Source organism: Diorhabda sublineata, chromosome 5 (assembly GCF_026230105.1).
Source record: "Diorhabda sublineata isolate icDioSubl1.1 chromosome 5, icDioSubl1.1, whole genome shotgun sequence".
NCBI lineage: Eukaryota > Metazoa > Arthropoda > Insecta > Coleoptera > Chrysomelidae > Diorhabda > Diorhabda sublineata.
The window spans coordinates 761,688-787,926 of NC_079478.1; the positions used below are offsets into that span (position 1 = coordinate 761,688).

Sequence of the window (26,239 nt, forward strand, 5' to 3'; positions counted from 1 at the left end):
TGAACAATAAACCTTCAATTGTCATGAGAAAAATGCCTTTTTCAAAAACAAATCCCAATTTGACTTAATTTGCTTTTAAAATCTGAATTTTTCAAAAAAATATCTGTCATTTGTCTTTAGAAATCGTTTTTTTTAAAAACAAACTATCAACTGCTCCTAGAAACTGATTTTTTGAACAATAAATCTTCAAGCGTATTTAGAAAACTGTATTGTTCAAAAACAAATCGCCATTTGTATTGATTGTTTCTAAAACCTGAATTTTTCAAAAAAGAAACATCCGTAATTTGCCTTTAGAAACAGCATTTTTCAAAAATAACTGTCATTTGTCTTTAGAAACCGTTTTTTTGAACAATAAACCTTCAATTGTCATGAGAAAAATGCCTTTTTCAAAAACAAATCGCCATTTGTATCCATTGTCTTTAAAACCTGAATTTTTCAAAAAAAAAAACATCCGTAATTTGCCTTTAGAAACCGCATATTTCGAAAACAACTGTCATTTGTCTTTAGAAATCGTTTTTTTGAACAATAAACCTTCAATTGTCATGAGAAAAATGCCTTTTTCAAAAACAAATCCCAATTTGACTTAATTTGCTTTTAAAATCTGAATTTTTCAAAAAAATATCTGTCATTTGTCTTTAGAAATCGTTTTTTTTAAAAACAAACTATCAACTGCTCCTAGAAACTGATTTTTTGAACAATAAATCTTCAAGCGTATTTAGAAAACTGTATTGTTCAAAAACAAATCGCCATTTGTATTGATTGTCTCTAAAACCTGAATTTTTCAAAAAAGAAACATCCGTAATTTGCCTTTAGAAACAGCATTTTTCAAAAATAACTGTCATTTGTCTTTAGAAATCGTTTTTTTGAACAATAAACCTTCAATTGTCATGAGAAAAATGCCTTTTTCAAAAACAAATCCCAATTTGACTTAATTTGCTTTTAAAATCTGAATTTTTCAAAAAAATATCTGTCATTTGTCTTTAGAAACCGTTTTTTTAAAGAAACAAACTGTCAACTACTCCTAGAAACTGATTTTTTGAACAATAAATCTTCAAGCGTCTTTAGAAAACTGTATTGTTCAAAAACAAATCGCCATTTGTATTGATTGTCTCTAAAACCTGAATTTTTCAAAAAAGAAACATCCGTAATTTGCCTTTAGAAACAGCATTTTTCAAAAATAACTGTCATTTGTCTTTAGAAACCGTTTTTTTGAACAATAAACCTTCAATTGTCATGAGAAAAATGCCTTTTTCAAAAACAAATCGCCATTTGTATCCATTGTCTTTAAAACCTGAATTTTTCAAAAAAAAAAACATCCGTAATTTGCTTTTAGAAACCGCATATTTCGAAAATAACTGTCATTTGTCTTTAGAAACCGTTTTTTTTGAACAATAAACCTTCAATTGTCATGAGAAAAATGCCTTTTTCAAAAACAAATCCCAATTTGACTTAATTTGCTTTTAAAATCTGAATTTTTCAAAAAAATATCTGTCATTTGTCTTTAGAAATCGTTTTTTTTAAAAACAAACTATCAACTGCTCCTAGAAACTGATTTTTTGAACAATAAATCTTCAAGCGTATTTAGAAAACTGTATTGTTCAAAAACAAATCGCCATTTGTATTGATTGTCTCTAAAACCTGAATTTTTCAAAAAAGAAACATCCGTAATTTGCCTTTAGAAACAGCATTTTTCAAAAATAACTGTCATTTGTCTTTAGAAACCGTTTTTTTGAACAATAAACCTTCAATTGTCATGAGAAAAATGCCTTTTTCAAAAACAAATCGCAATTTGCCTTCATTTGCTTTTAAAATCTGAATTTTTCAAAAAAATATCTGTAATTTGTCTTTAGAAACCGTTTTTTTTTTAAAACAAACTATCAACTGCTCCTAGAAACTGATTTTTTGAACAATAAATCTTCAAGCGTATTTAGAAAACTGTATTGTTCAAAAACAAATCGCCATTTGTATTCATTTGCTTTTAAAACCTGAATTTTTCAAAAAAAAAACATCCGTAATTTGCATTTAGAAACCGCATTTTTCAAAAAAAAACTGTCATTTGTCTTTAGAAACCGTTTTTTTTGAACAATAAACTTTCAATTGTCATGAGAAAAATGCCTTTTTCAAAAACAAATCGCAATTTGCCTTCATTTGCTTTTAAAATCTGAATTTTTCAAAAAAATATCTGTAATTTGTCTTTAGAAACCGTTTTTTTTTAAAAACAAACTGTCAACTGCTCCTAGAAACTGATTTTTTGAACAATAAATCTTCAAGCGTATTTAGAAAACTGTATTTTTCAAAAACAAATCGCCATTTGTATTCATTTGCTTTTAAAACCTGAATTTTTCAAAAAAAAAACATCCGTAATTTGCATTTAGAAACCGCATTTTTCAAAAACAACTGTCATTTGTCTTTAGAAACCGTTTTTTTTTAAAAAACAAACTGTCAACTACTCCTAGAAACTGATTTTTTGAACAATAAATCTTCAAGCGTATTTAGAAAACTGTATTTTTCAAAAACAAATCGCCATTTGTATTCATTTACCTTTAAAACGGGTATAAGCTAGTTTATATATGAAACTAACAACATTTCAACTTTTCATTGACTATATCTCTTGAGTCAAGTTTGTAGTGACATGTCCCAAGGGAAATAGTATTTTTATTGTCAGAAGTTGACATTTTGTTTGAATGTATTGCTGATCATTTTCAACAAAACTCTCATTGATAGCAGTGAAGGATGCCCGGGTAATTAATCTAAAAATTAATAACGGAAACAAAAAAACATCTATTATTTTATGGACTTTAGACAATGATTTTGAATAATTTAACAAAAAGAAATTCAATAAAAATCGTTTTAACTGTTTTGTGCACAATTTTATATGTTTAACTGATGTGATGTCTTTACTGTCAATATTATCTTAGGGATTTCTATTCAAATAATTGCGGCAAAAAAGCCAATGTGGGAATTTAGAAAATATTGTAAATAAAGGTCATAAACGAAACTGTGAATGACCTGTTTTTAATGTTTTACATAATCGAATTTTTGAATAATACATCATGTTTTTTATATAGGTACCGCACCCAATAAAACATGTAAATGGTTTCTTATAAAAAAATAGAAGATATTGAGAAAAAGTGTTATTTTTTATATTAGATATTTGTTATTTTATCCATGAGAAATGTTGAAAAATTCCCAGAAGTACTTGACCCAACAAAGAAAACACAAAAATTTTGGAACAAAAAGATTTATTTTTCAACATAATCTCCTTTTAGATCCATACACTTTTCTCAGCGACACTTTTCAATAATAATCGTCAAGCTACTGAAAATAGCCTTTTTTGAAATGTCTGCTAACTCATGCACTTTCAGGCGATGATCATCCAGATTTTCTTTAACAATCTGGAGGCGTCACTTGATAGAGTAGAATCTAGTTCAGCTTTTATATTAATTAGGCTGATGCCTTTTAAATAAAAGTTTTATATCACATAACGATGTTTACATATTCACTATTGATGGCTGTCAAATAAATACAAAACAACGTGGTGTCTTCAAACTTAAAACATCGACTGTACCATCTCTAGTACAGAGCAGGTACTTCTGAAACCATCCTCGTAAAGGGTTTTGAAAATTTTAAAACTTTACATTCTATATTATTTAGAAAGCTTGTTGATACAACGATAATTATTAAAATTATTTTCAATTAAGTCATTTCCAAAGTAGATTATACCATTTATTGCCTTACAGTTAAATAACATCCTTACCACCTCATAAATTTTGACATATGTTCGCAAATGTCTTTTTATCATTTATCTTGTCGAGATAATTCTCCTATAAATCAGATTTTTATTGGAAGCAACGATATATAACCTTTTAAATAACCTAATATAAGCATGAATCAAGATAATTTGTAGTTTGCTTTGGCTTAGAAGGTCAACCCGAGTATCTATAGGCTTGATAGATTGCCTTAGTAGCTATATTTTTTCAAAAAAATTATTTTAACATTGATATCCAGATTCTAAGTATACGATATTAATTTTTTTTTCATCTGATTTTTTGAGGTAGAGAAACAGGTACGAACTCATGTGGTAGTACACCCAATGTTTTGAAATTGTAAACTTTGTTTTTGAAATATTTGTTTAGAAAAAAAAGTAAATTACAAGAATTTGCAAATATATGTTTATTTGGACCTAAACAAATCTATCTATTGTTAAAATTACGCTTATTTGTTACCGACCAAATTTCAATTTTATTTTCTTTTTCTGTACATATTGTGATTCAACTCGTGTTCTAAATATAATGTTGATATTGCGAAGATGATATAAAAACGATCCCACTGCAAATTCTTTATTTACAAAACCGCCCACATTTAGATTTTTGTATTATTTAAAAGGTTATAAGCGGGTCAACTACCTTATTAACTTTATCATTTGCGACAAAAACGCCTTATAAAATCGGAATTATTGAGTATTGATGTCAATATTATAAGAAGATAATTAGATTGAATTTCCAAATACCAAATTATGTCATTTAACTTGAGCGGCGAGACAAGATTACAAACTTTAAAATGGAAGTTTTATTTTATGATTTTATAAATAATTATCTCATTATAAATATCAAATATTTTTTTTCTAAACGAACTTTCACTTTCCTAGAACAAAACGACGTTGACCTGAATAATAATTGATGGTATTTCTAGGAAATCAATACAGTTGAACAGCATATTCTGCATTTTCAAGATATATCTTTGTATTTATTATGTGAACTTGAGAAATTCCGAACGTTTACCATGAAACGACATTAAAAATTCATACTATAGATAAAAAAATACACAGATATGACACATGATTGCGTATTCGATAAATAAAATTTGATTAATGAGTGATACTTTATAAACGTTTAATGACGAAATTATTCCTCATCTCTATTACGAATTATCAGATAATCATATCGAAACTATATTTAAATAACCAATTAATTTATGGAGTGTAAATTATTACTTTTGTCGGTAACGTTGAAACGTCTTCAAAAAAATTACAATCGTTGGAAAAAAGTGGATAAAATTTAGTGTATTAATCAAGTTGGATTATAGTGATTATATTAAAGAGGTATTGAATAATTTTTTATTTTATATACATTTAATGAATGAATTGTATTCATTACTAAAAAGCTTAATAATCATAAAATGAATTATTTAAACACCATAGACTGAAAATTTACTGAACTGTGCGGTAATTATACACTTTCACGGTCACCTGGTTTTTTGGCTCTAGAAAATCGAAAAATGGATGGATTTTAATGATCTTGGTCTCAAAATGTTCCCATTTTACGGCGGATTTATAAAAAAAAATTAGTAGAAATGGCTGGAATGAAAATTTCTCATAGTTTTACTGTTTTAAATAGTAAAAAAAACGGTTTTGCAAAATAATCCTTTACAAAAAATTATGGTAATTATACACTTTCGCGGTCACCTGGTTTTTTGGCTCTAGAAAATCGAAAAATGGATGGATTTTAATGATCTTGATCTCAAAATGTTCCCATTTTACGGCGGATTTATAAAAAAAATTATTAGAAATGGCTGGAATGAAAATTTTTCATAGTTTTACTGTTTTAAATAGTAAAAAAAACGGTTTTGCAAAATAATCCTTTACAAAAAATTATGGTAATTATACACTTTCGCGGTCACCTGGTTTTTTGGCTCTAGAAAATCGAAAAATGGATGGATTTTAATGATCTTGGTCTCAAAATGTTCCATTTTACGGCGGATTATATAGAATATAGAATATAGTACGAAACTATTCACGAAAATTGATTGTTTTTCATCGATTTCATTTTAAGCTATAAAAACTGAAAAAATCATTCCTTTTGTATTTTTTTTTAAATTGTTTATTAATTTATGTAGAATACAAAAAAATATAAGAACTTTATCTGATAATGAGATAATTTTTTGTAAAAGATTATTTTGCAAAACCGTTTTTTTTACGATTTAAAACAGTAAAACTATGAGAAATTTTCATTCCGGCTATTTCTACTAATTTTTTTATAAATCCGCCGTAAAATGGAACATTTTGAGACCAAGATCATTAAAATCCATCCATTTTTCGATATTCTAGAGCCAACCTAACCTAACCAAAAAACCAGTTAACCGCGAAAGTGTATTTTTTGTGAATCCATCCATTTTTCGATTTTCTAGAGCCAAAAAACCAGGTGACCGTGTAACTATGCATTTTAGAAGCGCACACGGAAAAGTTTATTATCGTTAGAAAAGTTGGTTTGGTTATGAGCATGTTGGAAGTTTTTTTTTTGAAACGAAACGTCATTTAAATTCATCAAAGATTATTGTTTTATTACGTGCATTATTACTTGTGATGAAAAAATGTATTTGTCTAGACAATTCGAATATAGAAAATCAGTGGTTAGACAAAGATAAATTACTAGAACTCGTCGTCGCAAAGATTCAATTCGAGCGGAAAGTCTTACGTGGGAAAAATTTTCAATTCAAAGATGTGCGATAATTTTTTGCAACTAAAATCAAAGAATGGTTTTATCAAGATCTTGCTGAAGATTGGGTTGAAACCAGAGAATACATTATTGAGCTATACTTGGAATATTAAAATGGTTATTTAATAAATAGGGAACATTGGAAATTGACATTATTTATAAGACAATCTTTATACATCTAAACGCAAGTTTGGTTTATTTCTCATAATTGTTCAATTTAAAATAACAAGAAACTGAATCGAAATATATGAATATCAACCCCTAGATTCTCCCCTTCTTGGTACATAAAAAAACTACTCACATTTTAGAGGCTCAATGATTTATACTGCTTCACCGAACGTAAATAATTGATTACATCATTGTTCGCAATGTAATGAAGATAAGTGTTTATAACTTGTTCATCTGTATCTGTTATTTTTTGCTCTTCAATCCAGTTGATAAACCATTTTTTGCAGTTGTATATAAATATAAATACAAGGATATATCAAAAAATTCTTAGTCTACTATGGAACCAAACAAAATTTCAATGTCAAAATTATTACAGCGAACCTGCAACGTCTCTAGACATTTTTTCAGTTGAGGAAAGAGATGATAGTCGGACGGAGCCAAATCTGGTGAATAAGGGGGGTGTTGTAGTAATTGAAACACTAAATCACGAATTTTTTGCATGGCAACATGATATTTGTGTGCACGGGCGTTGTCCTGCAAAAACAAAACACCTTTGGGTAGCTTTCCGTGTATTTTCTCTTTAATTTTTTCCCGTAGAGTGGTCAGTAATGTCGAATAGTAATCACCAGTTATTGTTCTACCCTTATCCAAAAAAAAATCAATCACGATTACTCCATGGCAATCCCAAAAAACTGAGGCAAGAACTTTTCCAGCATATTTCTGGACACGAAATTTCTTAGGTCTTGGAGAACCAGAGTGTCTCCATTCCATCGATTGTCGCTTTGTTTCTGGATAGTAGAAATGTACCCAAGTGTCATCCATTTGAGGATCCATTTTGCAGCAATTTTTCTCATGCTCAAATTGACGTGAACTATATGATGAAAGCGTTCATATGAAATATTCAGTTTTAGCCCGATTCGAAGGTCTGATAAAATCGCAATATTTTGTTTATGCATGGAACTGGTCTAGTCTAACTAGACTCAGACTCAGATAACAAATATTAGTTTCAATTGAGAGATTCTAAATTAATTTTTGTTTTTCCAGTTACCGTGATAATGAAATGGAAAACCAAGGATGTCGTTGTCCATTTATATTAATTCTTCAATATTTTATATTCAATTGTAGACTCAGTGTTTTAATACAGTGGTCCAAGTGCATCACGGAAAGCTCTACAATAGGAGTGTCCTTGTGTAAATGCATCAACTCAAACTAGTATTTTGAAAGTGATTCACGAGGAAAAAAAGTTTTGGAACTTCTGCTCTAAAATCAAACCATTATAATACTAAGTTTAATAAAGTATGTCATCTATTTAACACCGAAAATGAAATCCATAAGAATATCATTATGATACGTTGGAATATGAATAAAATAACATTATTTTGTAACTGTTAATTGACACACACACACACACACACACTTAGTTTAAATACATTTCGCAATACCTTGTTTGTTATAAACAATATATTTTTATAGTTGTAACACGGTTCTATTTGTAATTCCTTTTAAGTCCTCACGCTGTATTTGTTCAAATAAGTCGATTCAGACCAGGCGCCTGTATTTACTTCTTGTCCCCGATCTTGTAGCTCGGTCAACCGCAATATACACAGATTTATCATTTATCTTGGATACAGTACTACAACAAGACCGGACAATCAATTTTGTTTGAATTTTTATTTAAATAAACTGGAACTGAAAGAGGTCGGGGCGTCAGATATAATTATAGCCACCGATAACTAATTGGTTATTTTGAAAAAGAAATCAAAATTGGAAATTGGAATTGCTTGCAAAGTATTTTTGAAATTGTCATATTGTTTGAGAAGTTTCAGTCTATAATTCGTAATTTCATTCGGAACTTGAAAATAATGCCTAAAATAAGTCGACAGGAATATTTTTCGAATCTCACTAATTTTGGTGATATAATTGGCAGAAGAAAGGTCGATATTCAACTCGATTGTAATGATTGGATTTTAGTTATAAGAACGAGAAAGTTGCTGCCGTTTGTTTATTGCAGATAAGGACTTATGGTCCGTGTACATAACGTTTATTTTGATGCCTTCTTTTTATACTACGCAAACTAATAAATAGACAAATTTCTTTCAACAAATTGATCAAATTATGTTTAGTTATGATTTTGATAGTGAGTCTATGGTGATCGCAGAGTCTTCATATATAAAGTAATGACATGGGTTACGATTTTTTTAGATGGAAACTTAAATGGAGTTGGTTACATCGTGAATATGCTAGGACCATTTTTTAACAGGATAACGCGCGTCCTGTAAGCGATATTTTGAAGAAATTAACATTGCCATTATCCCATAGTCTGCTCGATCTCTTAATTTAACGGTTTCGTACAAGTAAAAGACATATTACACATCCTTCAACTAACGATCCAATAAGCTGGTTATGTAGTCTAAATAACGGCAACTTTTTTCAGTTTTTGTTTCCAAATTTCAATGAAATTTCTCAATCAAACAATTCTTGTCTTTTAGTTCTAAATATATAATTGAAATAAAATTTATTAAACGCAAATCGATAATTCATACTCTGTATTTTTATATAACGAATTCGTTCAATTGTTGGTGTCAACTAAAGTGAAATGACATATCATAAATCATAATTTGACATATAACCTCAAAAATATAATGCGATAAAACGAAGCAACTTAAAAAACACGTTATTATCCAGGCTTTTTTAGCTCAATAAATATCTCTCGGAAAGCTTCGATGCATTAGTCATACTAAATGGATGCCAAGTTTTATATTGAACAAATTTTAATCGAGTTGTGTTTGATAAGTGTTGAACTTTTCTATTTATTATTGTACAGCGTGAGTTTTATCTATGAAACGCCTCAATTATCTCGAAAACGATTCTTATTAATTTTTTGTACGCGAGGGTTTTGTGGTAACGCCGGTATTATTGTGGTATCTACAATGTTGTCAGATCTTACCTTTTTCCGGAAAAATAATCAACATTGTTGTATCAAATGAAACACTCTGTATATTTATATGTCAATTTCGGAGTTATAGCTACATTTACAGTATCTCCACCAAAGTTACAGTAAATATTGTACATTTAGGCTACGATTCTCATTCAATTTGAATATTCTTTAATAATTTATGTGCTAATACTAATTTCGTTACAAGGTCTAGTGTCCAAATCGAAATCATGCTCAGAAAATATACAATAACTGAAGATAAATCTTTAAATGTTTATGTCATGTTATAAATAGATTCAAGTTTGTGATTACAGCAGATGCTGCCCAAAATTTTGTCCAATGCTCAATTCCTTCCAATCCAATGTCAGGTTTTTTTGTAAACCATATTTTTTAATCCCACAGAAAATAGTCTAAAGGATTCATGTTGGGTGATCGCGGGAATTATTGGATAAAACCGCGCCTTCGAATCCATCTTCTGGGAAAAACATTATTTAGGTATTTACCCCACCATACATCCATAGTGGGGCACCATCTTGTTGTAGCCAAATATATTGTCGTTTAGAATATTGTTATTGTCTGAAAATTTGTAATAATACTTACTTGGATTTTGTCGCCTATTATTTCAGCGCATATATTTAGTTTTTCGAGATATTGGGTGCGGGATTCACGCATCCAACGAGGATTGTTACGTGACTAGTATCTACAATTATGCCGATTTACGTTTCTATTAATACAAAAAGTGGCGTCATCGCAAAACATGACATTACTTAAAAAATTTGGATCGTTTTGAATCGACAATTCTCGAAACAACGTACTAAATCTTTTACAGAACCAGTTTCCATACATAAAACTAAATCTGTATATAAAGTTTTCCGATACTTCATTGGGAAATAAATATCAATGTCTTTGTTCGAATAGTTGTTTTAGATTGTATATAGGAAGTGAAGGATTTTAAAGCGGACATGCGGGAAGAGAAAATTTTGAAGGAATGAAGGAAAAAAAATCTAACAAAAGAGTAAATTTGCCAAAAAAATGATAAGAACATAAAACTTTAACACAGTAGAAGAAATTGAAGCTAAAGATAAGATTGTGATAACAATTTTCAAATGGATAAAATAAAGAGCGAAAGAAAATAAATTTTCTTACCATATCTCGTATATCTGTTTCTAATAATTGAGTTTTTATTTTATATTTATTGGCACAATTGATGCAGTTTAAGTTGAATATCACACATGCCATGTGACGAGATCAAGTTATTTTCATAGGATGCACTAAGATACTGTTTATAAACAATGTTTATAAAAATAACTCGAATAAAACTTGTAGTTTTGCGTCACTAGTAAACGGCGCCAAATAAAAAATAAATAGGTTATCGCATCTACAGAAATATTTATTGCATAATTTGATGATTATGTGTCAAAAAAAATCCCCCATCGTTTAATAAATTCCTCATAGTAACTTGCCCTTCAGTTTGGATTGTGTAATATAGGTGATTTTGTAAAGTAGAATGTAGAATTTTATGTTTTCTCTAGCCAAAGATTTATTTGCAATTTTTCAAATATCGACATTTTTATTAATATTACTGTTAATGCTAAAGTTGTGAGCTGGAAAGTTGTTTGGTCACATTGTTGAGTACACTCAACGATTTTTCATTTCAAAATCAAATTGATAAAAACATTAAAATTCAATTTTCAGCATTAAAAAACACGAAGCGATTTCAAAGTGTGTTTTTTTGTATCATGTCTTGTGTCAATTTTTTCCGAATGATGGATCTGCATAGTAGCAAATATCTCCAATATCAGTAATTGTCGACGGTTGAAGGATGCACACTTGATTATTTTTTCAATGATCGATGTGGTTATACATTGACATTGAGACATACCAAGACTTTAAAAAACTGCAACGGTACCCTTGAAATAATCATTCTCTTTTTCGCTATACCAGAGTTTACACTGAAATTAATATTTACTAATATTTAAATGAATGAAAATTCAAACTAATAGAAGACTCAATAACATTTATTCTAATTTCTAATTGTCACATATACAGTTTATAAATTGTGTCTTGTAAATCAAGCTACGAACCTGTTTTATATTTTCTGTTATATTGTTATATTTAATTGTTTCAGATTATGAATACAAACAGGCTTCTTTTCACTTTTGGATGTCTCTGTAGTATTATCGTTTATTCAAATGCCTGTTCGTGCATGCCTCAACATATGCAAGAAAGGTTCTGTGAGTCTGATTTTGGTAAGTTTTTTCTATTAAATAGTGGTCAATAGTCAAAAAAGTTTATAACAAATTCATTGTATGGCGAGTTTCGAATTACCACGAACTAATTCTCTTCATAAAAACACCAAAATTGATGGACAAGAACTTTGCCTATCAAAAGAAACTGCAGAGGATGCTAGAGAGGATGCAGAAGCAATGCCAAGTCTGTAGACCATAGAATTGTTCATAAAAGGAGTAGCCTCAAAAAGCGCTTTTCGGTTGAGCAGCAAAATAATTATGGACATACAACTAAACTGCAGGAAATTGATGGAAAAAGAATGAAGGGTCTTCTAGATGAGATGAAAATCCATCATAAAGGAGGTGCTACCAACGGAACTGAATCTCCAAACGTCTAAAAACTAAAAATAATGGAATGGGATTAATAAAACGGAAACAATCTGCAAACACAGCCTTTAAAACCTTAGGAACAATTACATCAAAAACTATAAAACCAAGAAGTGTAAGCAATTTGAGTCACTGGCTTCCTGTACTCCATGAAGTGAAACGGATATGCTTGCTAGAGCTGAAACAAGGAAAGATAATTCCGAAAGGACAGTAACAGTGCTATTACTGATGGAATGGTTAAAATATACTATCGACTCGGAGATCGGAGTAAGGTATATGTCGAGTCAGAAGTAATTGCATGGTATCCAGAGTGATTTGGCCATGAGATGAATAATTGGAAACAAAAATAATAATAAGATTAACGAAAAAGAGTAACGGCGAAAAAGACGATCGAGCGTTTGCTCAGTTGGAGTTTTACGTTGAAGGAGAAATACTGGGAAACCACATAATAGATTGATGGAAAAAACATCAGGATTAGAAAAAAATCTATTCTGTGTTGCAAATGGTTGAAAATAATCTATGAAAAGGAAGATGGAAGGTTGGTTGGCTAGTAACTAAGTTTACAGATCGTGGATAATGAAGGGTACTACCTCAAGCCTCAGCATCATCGATTTCATCCGTACGAACCTAACCTAACATACCTTCAAAAAGGCAGACATTTGTTAATATGTTAGCGTACTCACAATAATTTAAAAATGTATCAAAAACTACCTCAAAAAGACATTTTTGAAAATGTGATAAGAAATATAAAAGAAGTTTCAATAAAAGATATAGAAATAAATGACTTTGTGGAAACTGAGATGTTTGCAATGTGCAATTCAGCTTAATACCTCATCGACGTTGAATATTTATTTATAAAACAAACATAATAAATGTCAATGTTAAAGTCCATTTTGTTGTACTCAAAGTTTAGATATAATTCAAGTAGCGCTGCAACGAGTGAAAAGTAACCCCATGGCGTGACACCCTTGGTAGGCCTCAATTTGTGAATAGCGTGTACAATTCTCATATATTTTAAATCAACTTGATCAATTCGGCGATGAATTAAACATTATAATATCCTTTATAAACTGTATTACATTTTAATAATATAACGTCAATTTTAGTACTGATCAAAGACCAAAAAAGTTTAAACGCGTAATAATAAGCCTACAACCATTAATTTGGAATATTTGATCCTATCTCATCTCCAACTGTTACATTATTTTTGGTAGGAATACATAATGAATATTCACAAAGAGATTGAAAGATACGATTGTTCAAAGCCGTAGAAAAAAAATAACAAATTTTCGACAGTGATAAATTCCCCTCAAATAATGATTTAAATTAATTGGATGATTCATGATTTGCTATTTTTATTTTCATAAATCGCTTCCCATGTCCTGTTGCCTATTCAGGGCAAATATTTCGAAAATTTTCCTGCTTATATCTTTTGATTAAAAATATGATTCAGTTCTAGCAATTTCTTTTTTATTTGAGCGGAATTTATCACCGGCAAGCATATTTTTGAGATCAGCGAATAGCATGTAGTCATTTAAGGACTAGATCTGGAATATACGGTGGATGATGAAGCATTTAAAAGTGTAATCCATTCAATTTAACCATCGTTACCACCGAATTGTGAATCGATACATTGTATTGGTGAACTGCGAAATATAAGGCCGTTTTCTTTAATTTTTGATTGTATCTCCCCTTCCCAGCTGATTTTTGTGCCTTTGGACGCTTCGAACCTGGTTCACCGGCTGTAGTCCACTCAGATGATTATCGTTTAGATTCTGGAGTGAAGTGATGGATCCATGTTTCATTCATTGTTACATATTTGAGTTATTACATGTAAACATAGCCAATCACTTCTCTGAATCATCGACACGTTGTTGTTTTTGATCGACTGTGAGTAAACGCGGCACCAACTTTGAAAAAATCTTTCTCACTGTCAAATGTTCATTCATAATTGTAAGCACACTGCCTTCTAATATCTTAACAGCCTCAGCTATCTGAAGCAATTTCAATTTCGATATTTTCTGGAATAACTACCTCAATTGAACGACCAGAACGTTCACCATTAACAAATGGTTCTTTGAAGCCATTACTTGTACAATTTTTGTTCTTCATCAACAATCGATGATAAATTAACCTACGAAATTGTTTTGAATCCATTGAAAATAACAAAAGTAGCTTCACTTCAATGATTCTCATTTTTTTCTGACTAATGGAAATATCACCAAATTTTCCACTTAGTCTTTTGAAAGTTGGTACTTCACGAACGTCATATGGATTTGACGGCAGCGCCATCTGTGTATCAGTCACGCGACTTATTGAGTGATGTTATATATAAAAGTTATTAGTATCTAGTAGAGTGCAACGCGTTTTCTACAGGTGGAAACTTATCGTTTAAGTATCCTTCGGATGAAACATTTGTTGCATACAAACATGTATGTGGGTATAAAAAATCCATTAATACGATGATGATTGAATTACGATTTTTTAATGTTAGATAATATCATAATATTGACCTTTCAACGGGCCCCTTTCGTATTGAAAATGTGATGTGCTTACATGACATAAATATGCTACTATAAAACCTTTATGCTGTCAGTTAATTCACTAATGGTTACATTGGAAATTCAAATCAATTTAATTATAATCTACCTGTTAGATAATAAATTCCGATGTTTGACAGTATACTATAAATTGCCAACTTAATATATCAACATATATTCAAGAATGTCCAATTAGATACCAAGTTTGATATTATTTTTTTTGTCTATTGTGCTTGATAACAAGCGGATATGTTGTCTATGTTTCTATCTAGGAATACAAAACTACATAATATTCTACTGGACAATTTTATAGGGCGGTATAATGAATGACTAAAAAACTCATTATCAGTTTTTAAGTATTAATTTCATTCATTACGTGCTTAGAATTCGCAACCACCATGTAATTATCGAAATTTAAAAAAAGGATTCTTCGTTTCGTTGCAGGGAATTATGTTTAACAGCCTCCTAATAGAGAGATTGGACAATGGAGGGCGGTCAGTACCGAATGAGATTGGATATAGAATAACGCCATATTGAAAATATCTTCATAAGAGTGGTGTAGTGCATTGGAAATAAAATAAAAATTGATTAAAGCCTTATTGGAATCGATAGAACGATCAGTATAATTTAATGTATGAAGATGATTTCATGCAAATGTTGACCGCAGCTCCGCTTTAGATAGCCCATGAGCAAAGTCCGATTTTGGCACAATCTCTCCAACATATCACGAATAAATGCTTCAATATTGGCTTCCATTGCGTCAATCGCCGCCGGTTTATTCCTGTAGACATTAGTCTTAACATAAAACCGCAAGAAGTAGTCCAAAGGCGTTAAATCACACAATCTAGGCGGCCAATCGAGAGGCCCCAAACGTGAGATAAACTATTCACCGAAGGCGGTTCTCAATTCGGCCGTACGGTATGTGGGATCATTTTGTTGAATTCACATGTCCAATTCTTCCATTTTGGGCAAAAAAAATCGTCAATCATCACATGGTAGCGCTCGCCATTCACAGTAACGTCGCTTTAGAAGATGATGCTACCTGCCCATAATCCACACTAAACAGTGACTTTTTCGGGATGTATTGGTAGCTCTTGCAATATTTCTGCGGCTGGTCTTCACTCTAGATACGACAATTTTCATAGTTGACGTATCCATTCAACCAGAAATGAGCTTTCGTTAAAAAACTCCAACTTTACCATCACCCATTCATCAATTGGCTTCAGTTCTTGCACCAGCTGTATCTTATAAGGTTTTACACCCAAATCCTATCACGTACTGGAGTACCAGAGGCTGATTTGGCGAGAACGGCGGCGAATCGACATTTCACTGGCGGATACAGTCGAAATATTTTCTTCGGTCCTCACTGTACGTTCGCGTGTTAGTGGTTCAATGTCCAATAGTGTAAACTGGGTCCCAAATTTAGTCACAAGTTTCCGAATAGTTCCCTCAGTAGGCCGACCAAACTGCCCACAAATTGGAAGAAGTGCGCGTAACCGAGTATGAAGTTTGATAGTAAAATTCAACAATTTGCAAGCGTTGTTCATTCATGATTAAATTATAGACCAAACTGAACGAGTTTGACAATGACACAAAACACGATTCACGAGTGATCTGTCAAAAACAATGTTAAGAAAATGATACCAGCAAAAAAATCACTCTTTATTAATAAATACGAAAAAATTCAACTATAGATGAAAATCGTTTGTTTTTTCGTTAAATGTGGAAATGTATCTCATGGATCTGTATCGATCAATAAATCTCGAAGTTTTCTAACAGCCATTGTTATAGTAATCTCTTTGTAAAGGAAGAGCTAAAAGTATGAAAGAAACATTCAATTGTCTCTTTTGTACACAATCACTCTTTTGATCTTCCACTTGTTTTCTTAGTAAAGCGAAAAGTTTCTTTTGTATTCTGGCCTATTATATATAAAAAGAGTATCAACATTAATGAACTGACCGAACTAGATTCAACACTTTACCTTGAATTTATTATTTATGATTGAAGAGGTAGACAGACTGTGGAAATTCAGGTATAATATATAAAATAATATCTACAAATGATGGTTCGAGCTAAAAATTAGAATTTACGAATTACCTCCCTCAAAAATTGTTATTGTTGTTGTTTTAACGTAAACCTGAAAACATGCTGGTGTGGGCTGAACGAAAGTAATGAAATTAAATCATTTCTATGTTATTTGTATTGGCTGGCCAACCATATATTTTTCAAAATAGAACATGAATTTTAAGGTAGAATTCACTTCGGTTATAATTTGATAAACTCCGTGTTTTTTCAAGCTTCAAAAAATATAAATACAAGTCTAAAGTTTTGGAATTTCAGTGGCGTTCTAATAAATCTTGCAAAACGGGCACATCAATCATTGATATGTCTCTATTTGGGTCGTTAGCAGGTTAAGGGTGAGGAAATGTATTAGTCATTTGCGGCAATAATTCAGCGTAACGTAACTTTTTTAGAATACAATGTGGCATGACATTTTTAATGTTGAACGTACTCAGAATGTACGAGTTCACGAATTTGACAATCTCTCAAAAAAAAAAGTAACCAACATTTGTTACCAGTATTCCAAATTAGAGACTTGTATGATTGGCCTTTTATTTCAATTTTCAATTGCGTATTGTTACGTAAAATATTTAACTATATTCCAACGAAAATAATTAATTTTGAATCGAATTTTTGTCTGTGGTTTGCCGTTTTTTCCCACATTCTGCCTATTTATGAACAAAACTTGTTTCTTACGGTTTTATATATTCGTTTTTAATCCCGTAGGCAGTTTTATCGAGACTAAATTTTTTACTTTATATTATGACGTAAATCTAAATTGTGTACTTGAAATGTAATTTCAGATTATGAATTTACGTCTCCCAACTAATTTGCCGGTATAGTTGGTGTCTGCAATGGATAAAACTCGGATTGAAATTTATTGGGATAATTATATGTTCGGGATATTCAAGGATAATTAAAATATTTATACAATTTAAGATGTAGATAATTATGCGTTGCTACATTTAGAAACGAACTAATTTATTAATTTTTTTCACAAGATTTATCTGGACCAGCGTTTCCCTTTGGAATTTACAACATATCTTGAGAAATATCTCTTAATATTATGTAGAATAATATTTAATGTAATAATAATGTAATGTAATATATGTACTACGAGGGTTACTCGAGATCAATACACTTTTGCATGCGTTTGAATTAATTGTCGAAGCATTTTTTCTATTCCGATTCAGGTACATCCAAAATATGTCAATTGAAATCATCAACCGCTTCTTCAGGTGTACAAAAACGTTCGTCTCTCAATTTATTTTTGATCTGCGAGAATAAGAAGAAATCATTGGGTGCCAAACAAAGACTGTACGGCTGATAACCTATCAGTCGATGTTTTGACTGTTCCAAAACGTTTTTGTTTGAACTGATGTGTGGAAGCTTGGTGGCGAATGATTCGATTGTTTTCCTTGATTTTTTCTGGCAAACAAATCCCGATGTACCATTCATAATTGACCATTCTACGTGGCTCTAATGAAATCCAGTTCGGAAAAACAGGCGGCCGTTTGCTTAGAAGTGTTTCGTGCGCGTCCGACTTTCGTTTGATTTGGCTCAACTTGAAAGACTAAACAGTCGATAGTTGTTTAGGTTAGCGAGTTTATATGCATAGATCCATGATTTTTCGCATGTTACGATCTCATAGACGCGGAATCTAACTTGAAAAAATCTTTTAGGCACCTAAATAATCATGCATCAATTCTACGGTATGTTACATGACGATTTTGCATCAGTTTATTCACAACATCGATGTTTTCTGGCAAAACAGCCGATTTTGGAAGACCATGATTACATTCGGAAAACTAGCGCAAAAAACTTTCAAGATTCATTCAATTTTTTGACCAATATATCGAATATCTATAAACAATTTAAATGGCACTCGTATAACAACACATTCGGAGTATTTTCATTGGTAAAAATATCAAATTTGATGATGGACGCAAATGTCATTAAAAATGTCGGTGTTGTCATATCTACAAACCCGAGTATAAATGCCACATTTAGAAAGTTTCCCAAATTTTATTCACTTTTGAATAACATTGAAATCGTTGAAAACATAATATTATTTAATGTTTCCGTATCTCAATAAAATCGAATTGATCTGCATTCTCCCAACCTAGCGATCGTAAAAGAAGCATTCGAAACGGAGTAAAATATTAACAGCCCGACTAAAATTGGATAGAAGCAACTTTTAATTTGACCTACTTCGTTTGTATTGTCGATTGTTGATGTTGACTGAAGTATTTAAAGTTATAACCAATTGTTATGAGAGTAATAGACCATTCAATAGCTTTATTTATGTTGTTGGTCGGAACAAAAATAGAAACGTAATAGTTCACTATACCTTTTACATATTTTATAGCTTATTATAGTCGAGTTATTGTCACATATAATTTTTTCTCGCAATATTGTCGTCGACAAGTTGAGTCTCATCGCCCAAAGTAGGGAAAAATTGGGAAAAAAACTTATTTACAAACATACAAATCGTCGATTTAAACCGCAAACCAAATTGATCAGTAGGCACAAAAAACTTGACGATGAAAAAAAAATGGATGAAGATTTTTTCAATGAGGAATTGAAATAGTAGCTAGATATCAAATTTCGAAAAAATATTGAAGAAAAATAGTTTCAAGTGACCTAACATACCGAGTTGCGAGGGTTTTTATTCAGACTATGAAATTGTATCGGATTAAATGTTGATTCCATAGAAATTTTCTGATATAATCAATGGATGAGATATTTGAACCAATTATTTGTTATTTACTTTTGATTTTTTTCAGTTATTTTGGCTCGAGTGAAGAGAGAACATATAATAGGAGACAGAAGAGTGTATAAAGTTAGAGTAAAAAAGGAATTCAAGACATCGGAAAAAGCAATAATAGCTTTGAAATCAGGAAAATTGATGACAGCTGCGCAAGATTCACTATGTGGAGTTAATTTAGATATTGGAAAAACTTATGTTCTATCAGGTATTGACATTATATACATTATAATTTCGTCGTGTGATTTATATAGTTGTTAGGTCGAATCTACGCGTTACGAGCACAAGTAAATTTGTGCGGTATTCATACTGAGTGGCAACATTTGACGAAAAGACAGAAGAAAGGATTAAGATTACTCTATAGACATGGATGTAATTGCAAAATACGGAGATGTTTCTACGGAAGATGCCACAGACAAATCGATAGTTGTACTTGGAGGAATTCTTGCGAATCCAACGAAGTGAGTATCTCAACGCTCAAAAATTTAATTTTATTCGAAGTCACTAAGTTACTAATGCAATTTAGGTCAGATATTTAAAAAAAAAAACAGTAATAGCTAGAAATTGGTTGAATGCCTTCTCAGTATGAGATTATTGTGAGGAAAAAAAAAAATTAGACGTTGAATTATAATGATCAAGATGATAAATCTACACCAAACAATGCGTGAAGAATTTATTGAGTTAATCGTAATCTAAGTTTTGAAATTTCAGTTTTTACTTTCATTAGAATGATTGATTTATCACAGTATTTACTCAGGTTAGTTCTTATTAAAGAATATACATGATTAATTTTGATAACTAAGTTTTTTGTTTGAAAACTGTACACCATCTATAAATCATCAAATCCGGGATATATTGATTTCTTTTTCTTTATATTTCCAGGGAATATGTCTTCGTCAAAATAACCAATCGTGTATGTGGGCTAAAACTAGATTGCTATCGACATGTACGAAAGAATGGAGAAGGAATAGCACCATCACCGCTGCTCGCAATCACAGATTCAACTTGAATTTTTCTCACTAGTTTTGACAATTGATATATAAAAAATATTCACAGAATGTTCATTGGTGTGTTTCACTTTTATTGAACAACTCAAACTAGTTGAATTGGTCGCATGGTATTCAAATAATAATTTATAATCACTGCAAAAGACGAAACAAAATCTCAAAATTGTATGACAGTCACATCTTCATGTTTTTTAGCAGTTGTACAAAAGCCAAGTAATAAATTCAGATAAACTAGTGTGAAAATGATTTCCTACACAGTATTAATTAACGAGGAAAACGCTTAAATGTTAATTGAAGTTTTGAAATTTGATTTAATGTATTTAATCAAAGACTTTTTTTACCTTTAGCGAATCAGAACTAATTCTATAATTCTAATTAAGTTATTTTTCAAATAACTATGTAAATATAACTCATTTTGTTAAATAATTAAGTTATTATTGTTATTTGAATAAATTTATTTCTACTACTTTTTTTTGATTGTTTATTGATTGCATTTGTATTACTACGACAACATATTGAAGCAGGACCGGCTTAAGGGTCATTCTCAGTGGGCTAGTTCGTAACTGTACGTATATATAATACATCAAATTTACCAAGATATTAAATAGATCAAAATTAGTAAACAAAAAAAAACAATTTTTCTATTAAAATAACAAAAGATCAATAATATTTTTGGAAATTAAAATCGACAAAATGAGACGTTTAATCACGTGACATTAAACACCGATCAGAGAAACGCATGGAAGCGTGACGTCGCACCATGTTGTAACTGTCATTTTCGTATAGAGTTTTTTCGAGTTTTAAGCAATTATTGTTGAATTAATACGGTTCGTTTTTAGTTTAATCTTGAAAACCAGGTATAATATGCCAGGATTTAACAAAGCTAACAGCAGTCAGAGACTCGTATTTAACTACCGTGGAATGTAAATACTGATTTTGAGGTTAGCGAATACAAAGTTTTAATAACGCCATGACAGTCTTGGCCTTTTACGCGGTCAATTTCAAGTTCGTTTCTAAATCAACTCGTTCTTAATTTAATATATTTTTGGGATGAAATAGATGCTAAGCTATAGTTTTGAACTTGAAATTTTGTTAACTAGCCTATTGTGAGAATTGTAAATGTTGAGAACGAACTATTATGGGACCGAAAAAAGATAATGTTGTAAACAGAAGAAGAACAAATACAGAAATAGAAGAAGTGCTGGGAAAAGTTTGACGCAAGATGGAAGACCGAGGTTAAAATGGTTAAATGGAAGAAATCAAATTAATTTCATATGTATTTAAGGAAAATACACGACATTAGTTACTTCGCTGTGCCTTTTCGACGTTATATAAATAATTTTGTGTGCTTGTTGTTATCAGCATAAAATTCATTTTGTTGGGGTGTATTTGTAGAAATAGTTTTTTCCATAAAACAGAAATTTAGACACGCATGTGCAAACTATTGATTTTTTTAGAATGATATTTCAAAAAATTGTTGAAAAACTACTAAACACTTTATTATATCGAAAAGTATCGTTTGTTTGGAGTTGCTAAATTAGTTTGTTGAGGTGAATTAACTTGTAATAAAAAATTTATGATCATAAAATAACAATACCCTTTCAATATGAGTCATATGTTATAAAATAAACCAACAGTTAATATTTTCGAAGTATACAGTGGAACTAAAGTTAGGAAATTTTACAACAACTATCAATAATAATTAAAAAAAAACACGTCATTAACCTCTTTATTATTGGACTATAATTCCACATTGGTATATATAAGAATTAGGCACTATGCTATTCAAAAAATCCTAATTTCGACAATCAAAAAAAAGTACAAATAAAACAGCTACTGGAAAATTGCTTAAAATGATGTGGAGTCTACAGAAATAGAAGATAAAACTGAATGAAGTTCTATGACATTGAAAAATCTGGATTGGAATGATCCACACAAAAAGAATATATCAGGTAAAAATTAGTCCAACGTGATTAAGGAGACTTTCATTAAAGATATATGAACGAAATTTCAATTTACTTTAAAAATTTTTACAAGAATTAATACAATTGAAAACCACCGAAAATCTTCCCAGACGACGAATACATAATTCGGAAAATATATTAAAGTTAGTCCACTTTGGTGTTTCATTGCCACGTTCCCAATAAGGAACAGCTCTCAATATTGGTGATATTGAATAAAATTATTGTAATTCGTCCAATTAAACTTGATCAATTCATATCATTTGGAAACATATTAAGAATCAATCACCATCAACCATAAAACTTAAACTTCCTGAAATGAAAGACTACTTAAAACCATGGTCAGTGCTAGGCCGTAACCGACTGACCTATAGCTACTTATTTGATGCTAAACCTAAACCTAAATGTGACAGCCGCAATTGCGAATTAACTAAAAAACACATAACCGCAGAGTTTCTATTTTTTAACGGATAAAGATCATCACCAAATGTACCACTCGGAATAGTATCTGATATTTTACGACCTCTGATGTACCTCTGACTGATCTGAACAAATATCTTGAATTACTAGTAACTAGTATATGGTTGATGAGAATTTTATAATAAAAAAAATCACTCACCATTTCCCGATGATCTGGGTAGAAAGTTTGTTCGATAAGCGGAAAATTTTCTTTGCCTAAACGTCTTTGAAGTTGTACCAAATGGCCGAATACCCAAGGTTTGTCCTGAAAACATTAACATTTAAAAATGCCAACGTTTCGAATTTTTATTTGAACTTCATCAAAGTTTCAACATTCGAATTAACTCTGTGCCATATGTGCTGTCGATAGATTTGAAAACCCAGATGTCATTCTTCACAGTTTTATTTTGAGTCCTCAATCCACATACCATTCGAAATTACATACTAGGAAGGACATTAATATCAAGATTGACTTCTTCACCTGGGTTTTACGAACACATCGATAACGTATATGGCATAGAGGTGATTCAAATGTTGAAGCCTTGATAACGAACAAATAAAAAATCGAAACGTTGGCATTTTGAAAAAAACTTGGACAGTTTTATTTTGAGTCCTCAACACCATTCGAAATTACAAGTTTACAATGTAAAGTTTTTTGCATTCCCTATTCGTGGGGTGAATTAATAAACACAGTCTCTTAATTTATTTACACTTAACTTATAATAATTTACTTATAAATATCACGTTCTTTTTACTACGACTAATTATTTAAAACTGAGCTAACTGCACTACATATATACTTTTATACCTGTCCCAGAAGAATTTTCTTGGTTTAGAACAAAAAGAAATAAATAAATAGAATTTCCTAGAAATGATTTAGAAGAAATACTATAAACAAACCGTCTGCTATTAGAAAACTTACACAGTTCGGCCATTTATGAGAAATTGAAAGCGCTGCGCGAATTCGCCGAACCTTTTTGCGAACTTCTTCGTAACAATATTAAGAATGGTAACAAATAATTGTTTTCTTAGTGTTCAGTATTAGAAACATTGTAATTCGTATTTATCAATTTCAAAATTGATAAATGTGATAACAAGTTAAGTACGGTGACTAGTCAACTTGTAAGGAAACATTAACTTTCGATGTTTCGTTGCTTCAAGTTTTATATCGGATAATAAACTACTAAATTCAAAGATTGATTGAAAAATATTGATTTGATTCATAAAACTATATACTTATTATTGATCTTACCTGGAAATTGAAAATCGATGTCAAATTATTAATGCTTGGAACTCCTCCAAACTTCAGAGCTAGTAATAATTTTCTGTAATCTTCTCCGGCATCTTTCAAATTTTGCCTCACCTAGAATATTACTTCCATATATATCGCTCGTACTTTTAAAATTTTCTGATTGATGAGAAAGATTATCGGAAATATTGATTTGAGAAAAGTTACATTTCGAAATGGATTAAAAGTTGAGAATTATTTTAATTTAATTTTCATATCTTGCTTATGAATATAATCTGATAGAAATTTCATGTTAAAATCAGATCTTCAATTTTACTCACTAGCAGGAAATCGGGCCGGAAAGATCTTCCAACTCTCGTGCCTCCACGAATAACTGCCATTGAGACAGTGGCACCCTCGGCTGTCGCCGTTACCGTGATTTCCCTAAATTCGGCTTGTTCGACTCGAATGTCGTATTCGCCGATTTTCCTGCCTCTGAAATATTTACTCCAATCCGTGTTTTGATCGTCTATAACAAGGAGAGTCAAGTGTCTTCCTGATACCTGTCAAAATGAAGGATATACATCGATTTTCGATTAAATACACTGACAAAAATATTCTCGTCGATACGTAAATAAAATATTTTATCAAAATATAACCAAATATCAAAATAAAATCAGTCAAAACACAAATTTTAGTAAACGAATACGAAGCAATTATCAATTTGAGTTATTACACTCAAATTTCTAAAAATTTTGATTGTATTTTATAGTTTATTAATGCAGTTTCTAATTAAAAAAATGAAGATTCTATGTGAACATTATCAGAACTTTGATGTGGTTTATATGGATATTAAAATAACAAAAATTCCCGGAAAGCCAATTATTGGTGGAGAGCGATATTTCAGGAATGATAACTTTTAGAAAAAACACCATCGGAATCATTTTTATAGAGAATTTTACGATCTACAACTTTGATTTGAGGGTTGTTTTTGATAGAACTTACCATTTTTGAGAAAAATCCAAAAAACCTCAAGTTTTGACCATTGATCTTTTGTAGCGCACACAACCTTTATTTGTAATGGTAGACCCCAGCTCTCCATTAGTATTTGACTTTCCAGAAATTCTTGTTAGTCGCTATTTTTATTTTACCTTTCGGAAAAGTTTTTGCACGTATAGACAAATTATAAAAACGTATTCTAAGTAAAAGTGAATTATTCTAAAAATAGTTATCGTTATCATATTTACAATTCTAAAAATTATTACCCTCTGATATTGGTATTATTGGTTTTTTCATGTTTTGTCACAGTTTCCTTAAAGTTCTACATTTTCGAACATCTGATTTTCTACATTAAACCTTGCGCTCCCGCCATATTATGTAACTATGGTGCTTCCACCAAAATTTCAAATTGATTAGAGCTAGAACTTTCATATAAACAGACTAAATAATCATTGTAAATCATGAAATACCCATTTACACATTCGTACTTTCCACGAGAATTCCTAAAAATTTGATAGAAAGCAGACTAATCAGATGCATTAAACCCCAAAAATAGTTTCCTCGGGGACAATAAATCTCCCACAATTAATGAACCTAGCTAACGAAAATTTTTTATTTGAATTGAGTTTTATGGTGAATCAAGTTTTGTTCATAAGATAACACAAAATTCGGTTTTTTTTAAAAGTTGCGAACGTAAACAACCGATTTGTATTTGAAATTTAAAGAAAAACACCAACTTATGAACTCGAAATCTACATTTAACTAATACAAGCAAAATAACTAATTAAAGACAACTGGAAAAAGGTAGAGATGTGAGAAAGGAGGTTCTGAAAATAAAAAGCAGAAATCCAAAGATAAACAACAAAGTACAGAGTATATGGTGCAGTTCGTGTAGATGTCTTTGAATATTGATCTTAATCAAAGGAAGATGTACCAATAAATTGACGTGTTGGGCTTCTGCAGACAAACTCAGCTTTCATGAGCCTGCCTGTTGAGTAGGTCTTA

At 30.7% G+C, this 26,239-nt stretch overlaps 2 protein-coding genes across 4 annotated transcripts in view; one reads left to right on the plus strand and one right to left on the minus strand.

The window, feature by feature from the left end:
• The window catches only part of LOC130444226 (tissue inhibitor of metalloproteinase), a 46,757-nt gene extending 25,704 nt beyond the window's left edge, over positions 1-21,053 (plus strand). For all 3 annotated transcript variants that reach the window (XM_056779284.1, XM_056779285.1, XM_056779283.1), the window contains exons 2-5: positions 11,726-11,846; positions 19,600-19,788; positions 19,842-20,041; positions 20,463-21,053. In XM_056779284.1, the coding sequence (XP_056635262.1) occupies positions 11,729-11,846; positions 19,600-19,788; positions 19,842-20,041; positions 20,463-20,603 (648 nt within the window). In that variant the 5' untranslated portion in view covers positions 11,726-11,728 and the 3' untranslated portion in view covers positions 20,604-21,053. The remainder of the gene's footprint in view (positions 1-11,725; positions 11,847-19,599; positions 19,789-19,841; positions 20,042-20,462) is intronic.
• The window catches only part of LOC130444346 (synapsin), a 74,107-nt gene that overhangs the window by 38,867 nt on the left and 9,001 nt on the right, over positions 1-26,239 (minus strand). Inside the window, exons 5-7 of the mRNA XM_056779433.1 lie at positions 24,577-24,798; positions 24,260-24,370; positions 23,168-23,272 (exon numbers count right to left, since the gene is read on the minus strand). Of these exons, the coding sequence (XP_056635411.1) occupies positions 23,168-23,272; positions 24,260-24,370; positions 24,577-24,798 (438 nt within the window). The remainder of the gene's footprint in view (positions 1-23,167; positions 23,273-24,259; positions 24,371-24,576; positions 24,799-26,239) is intronic.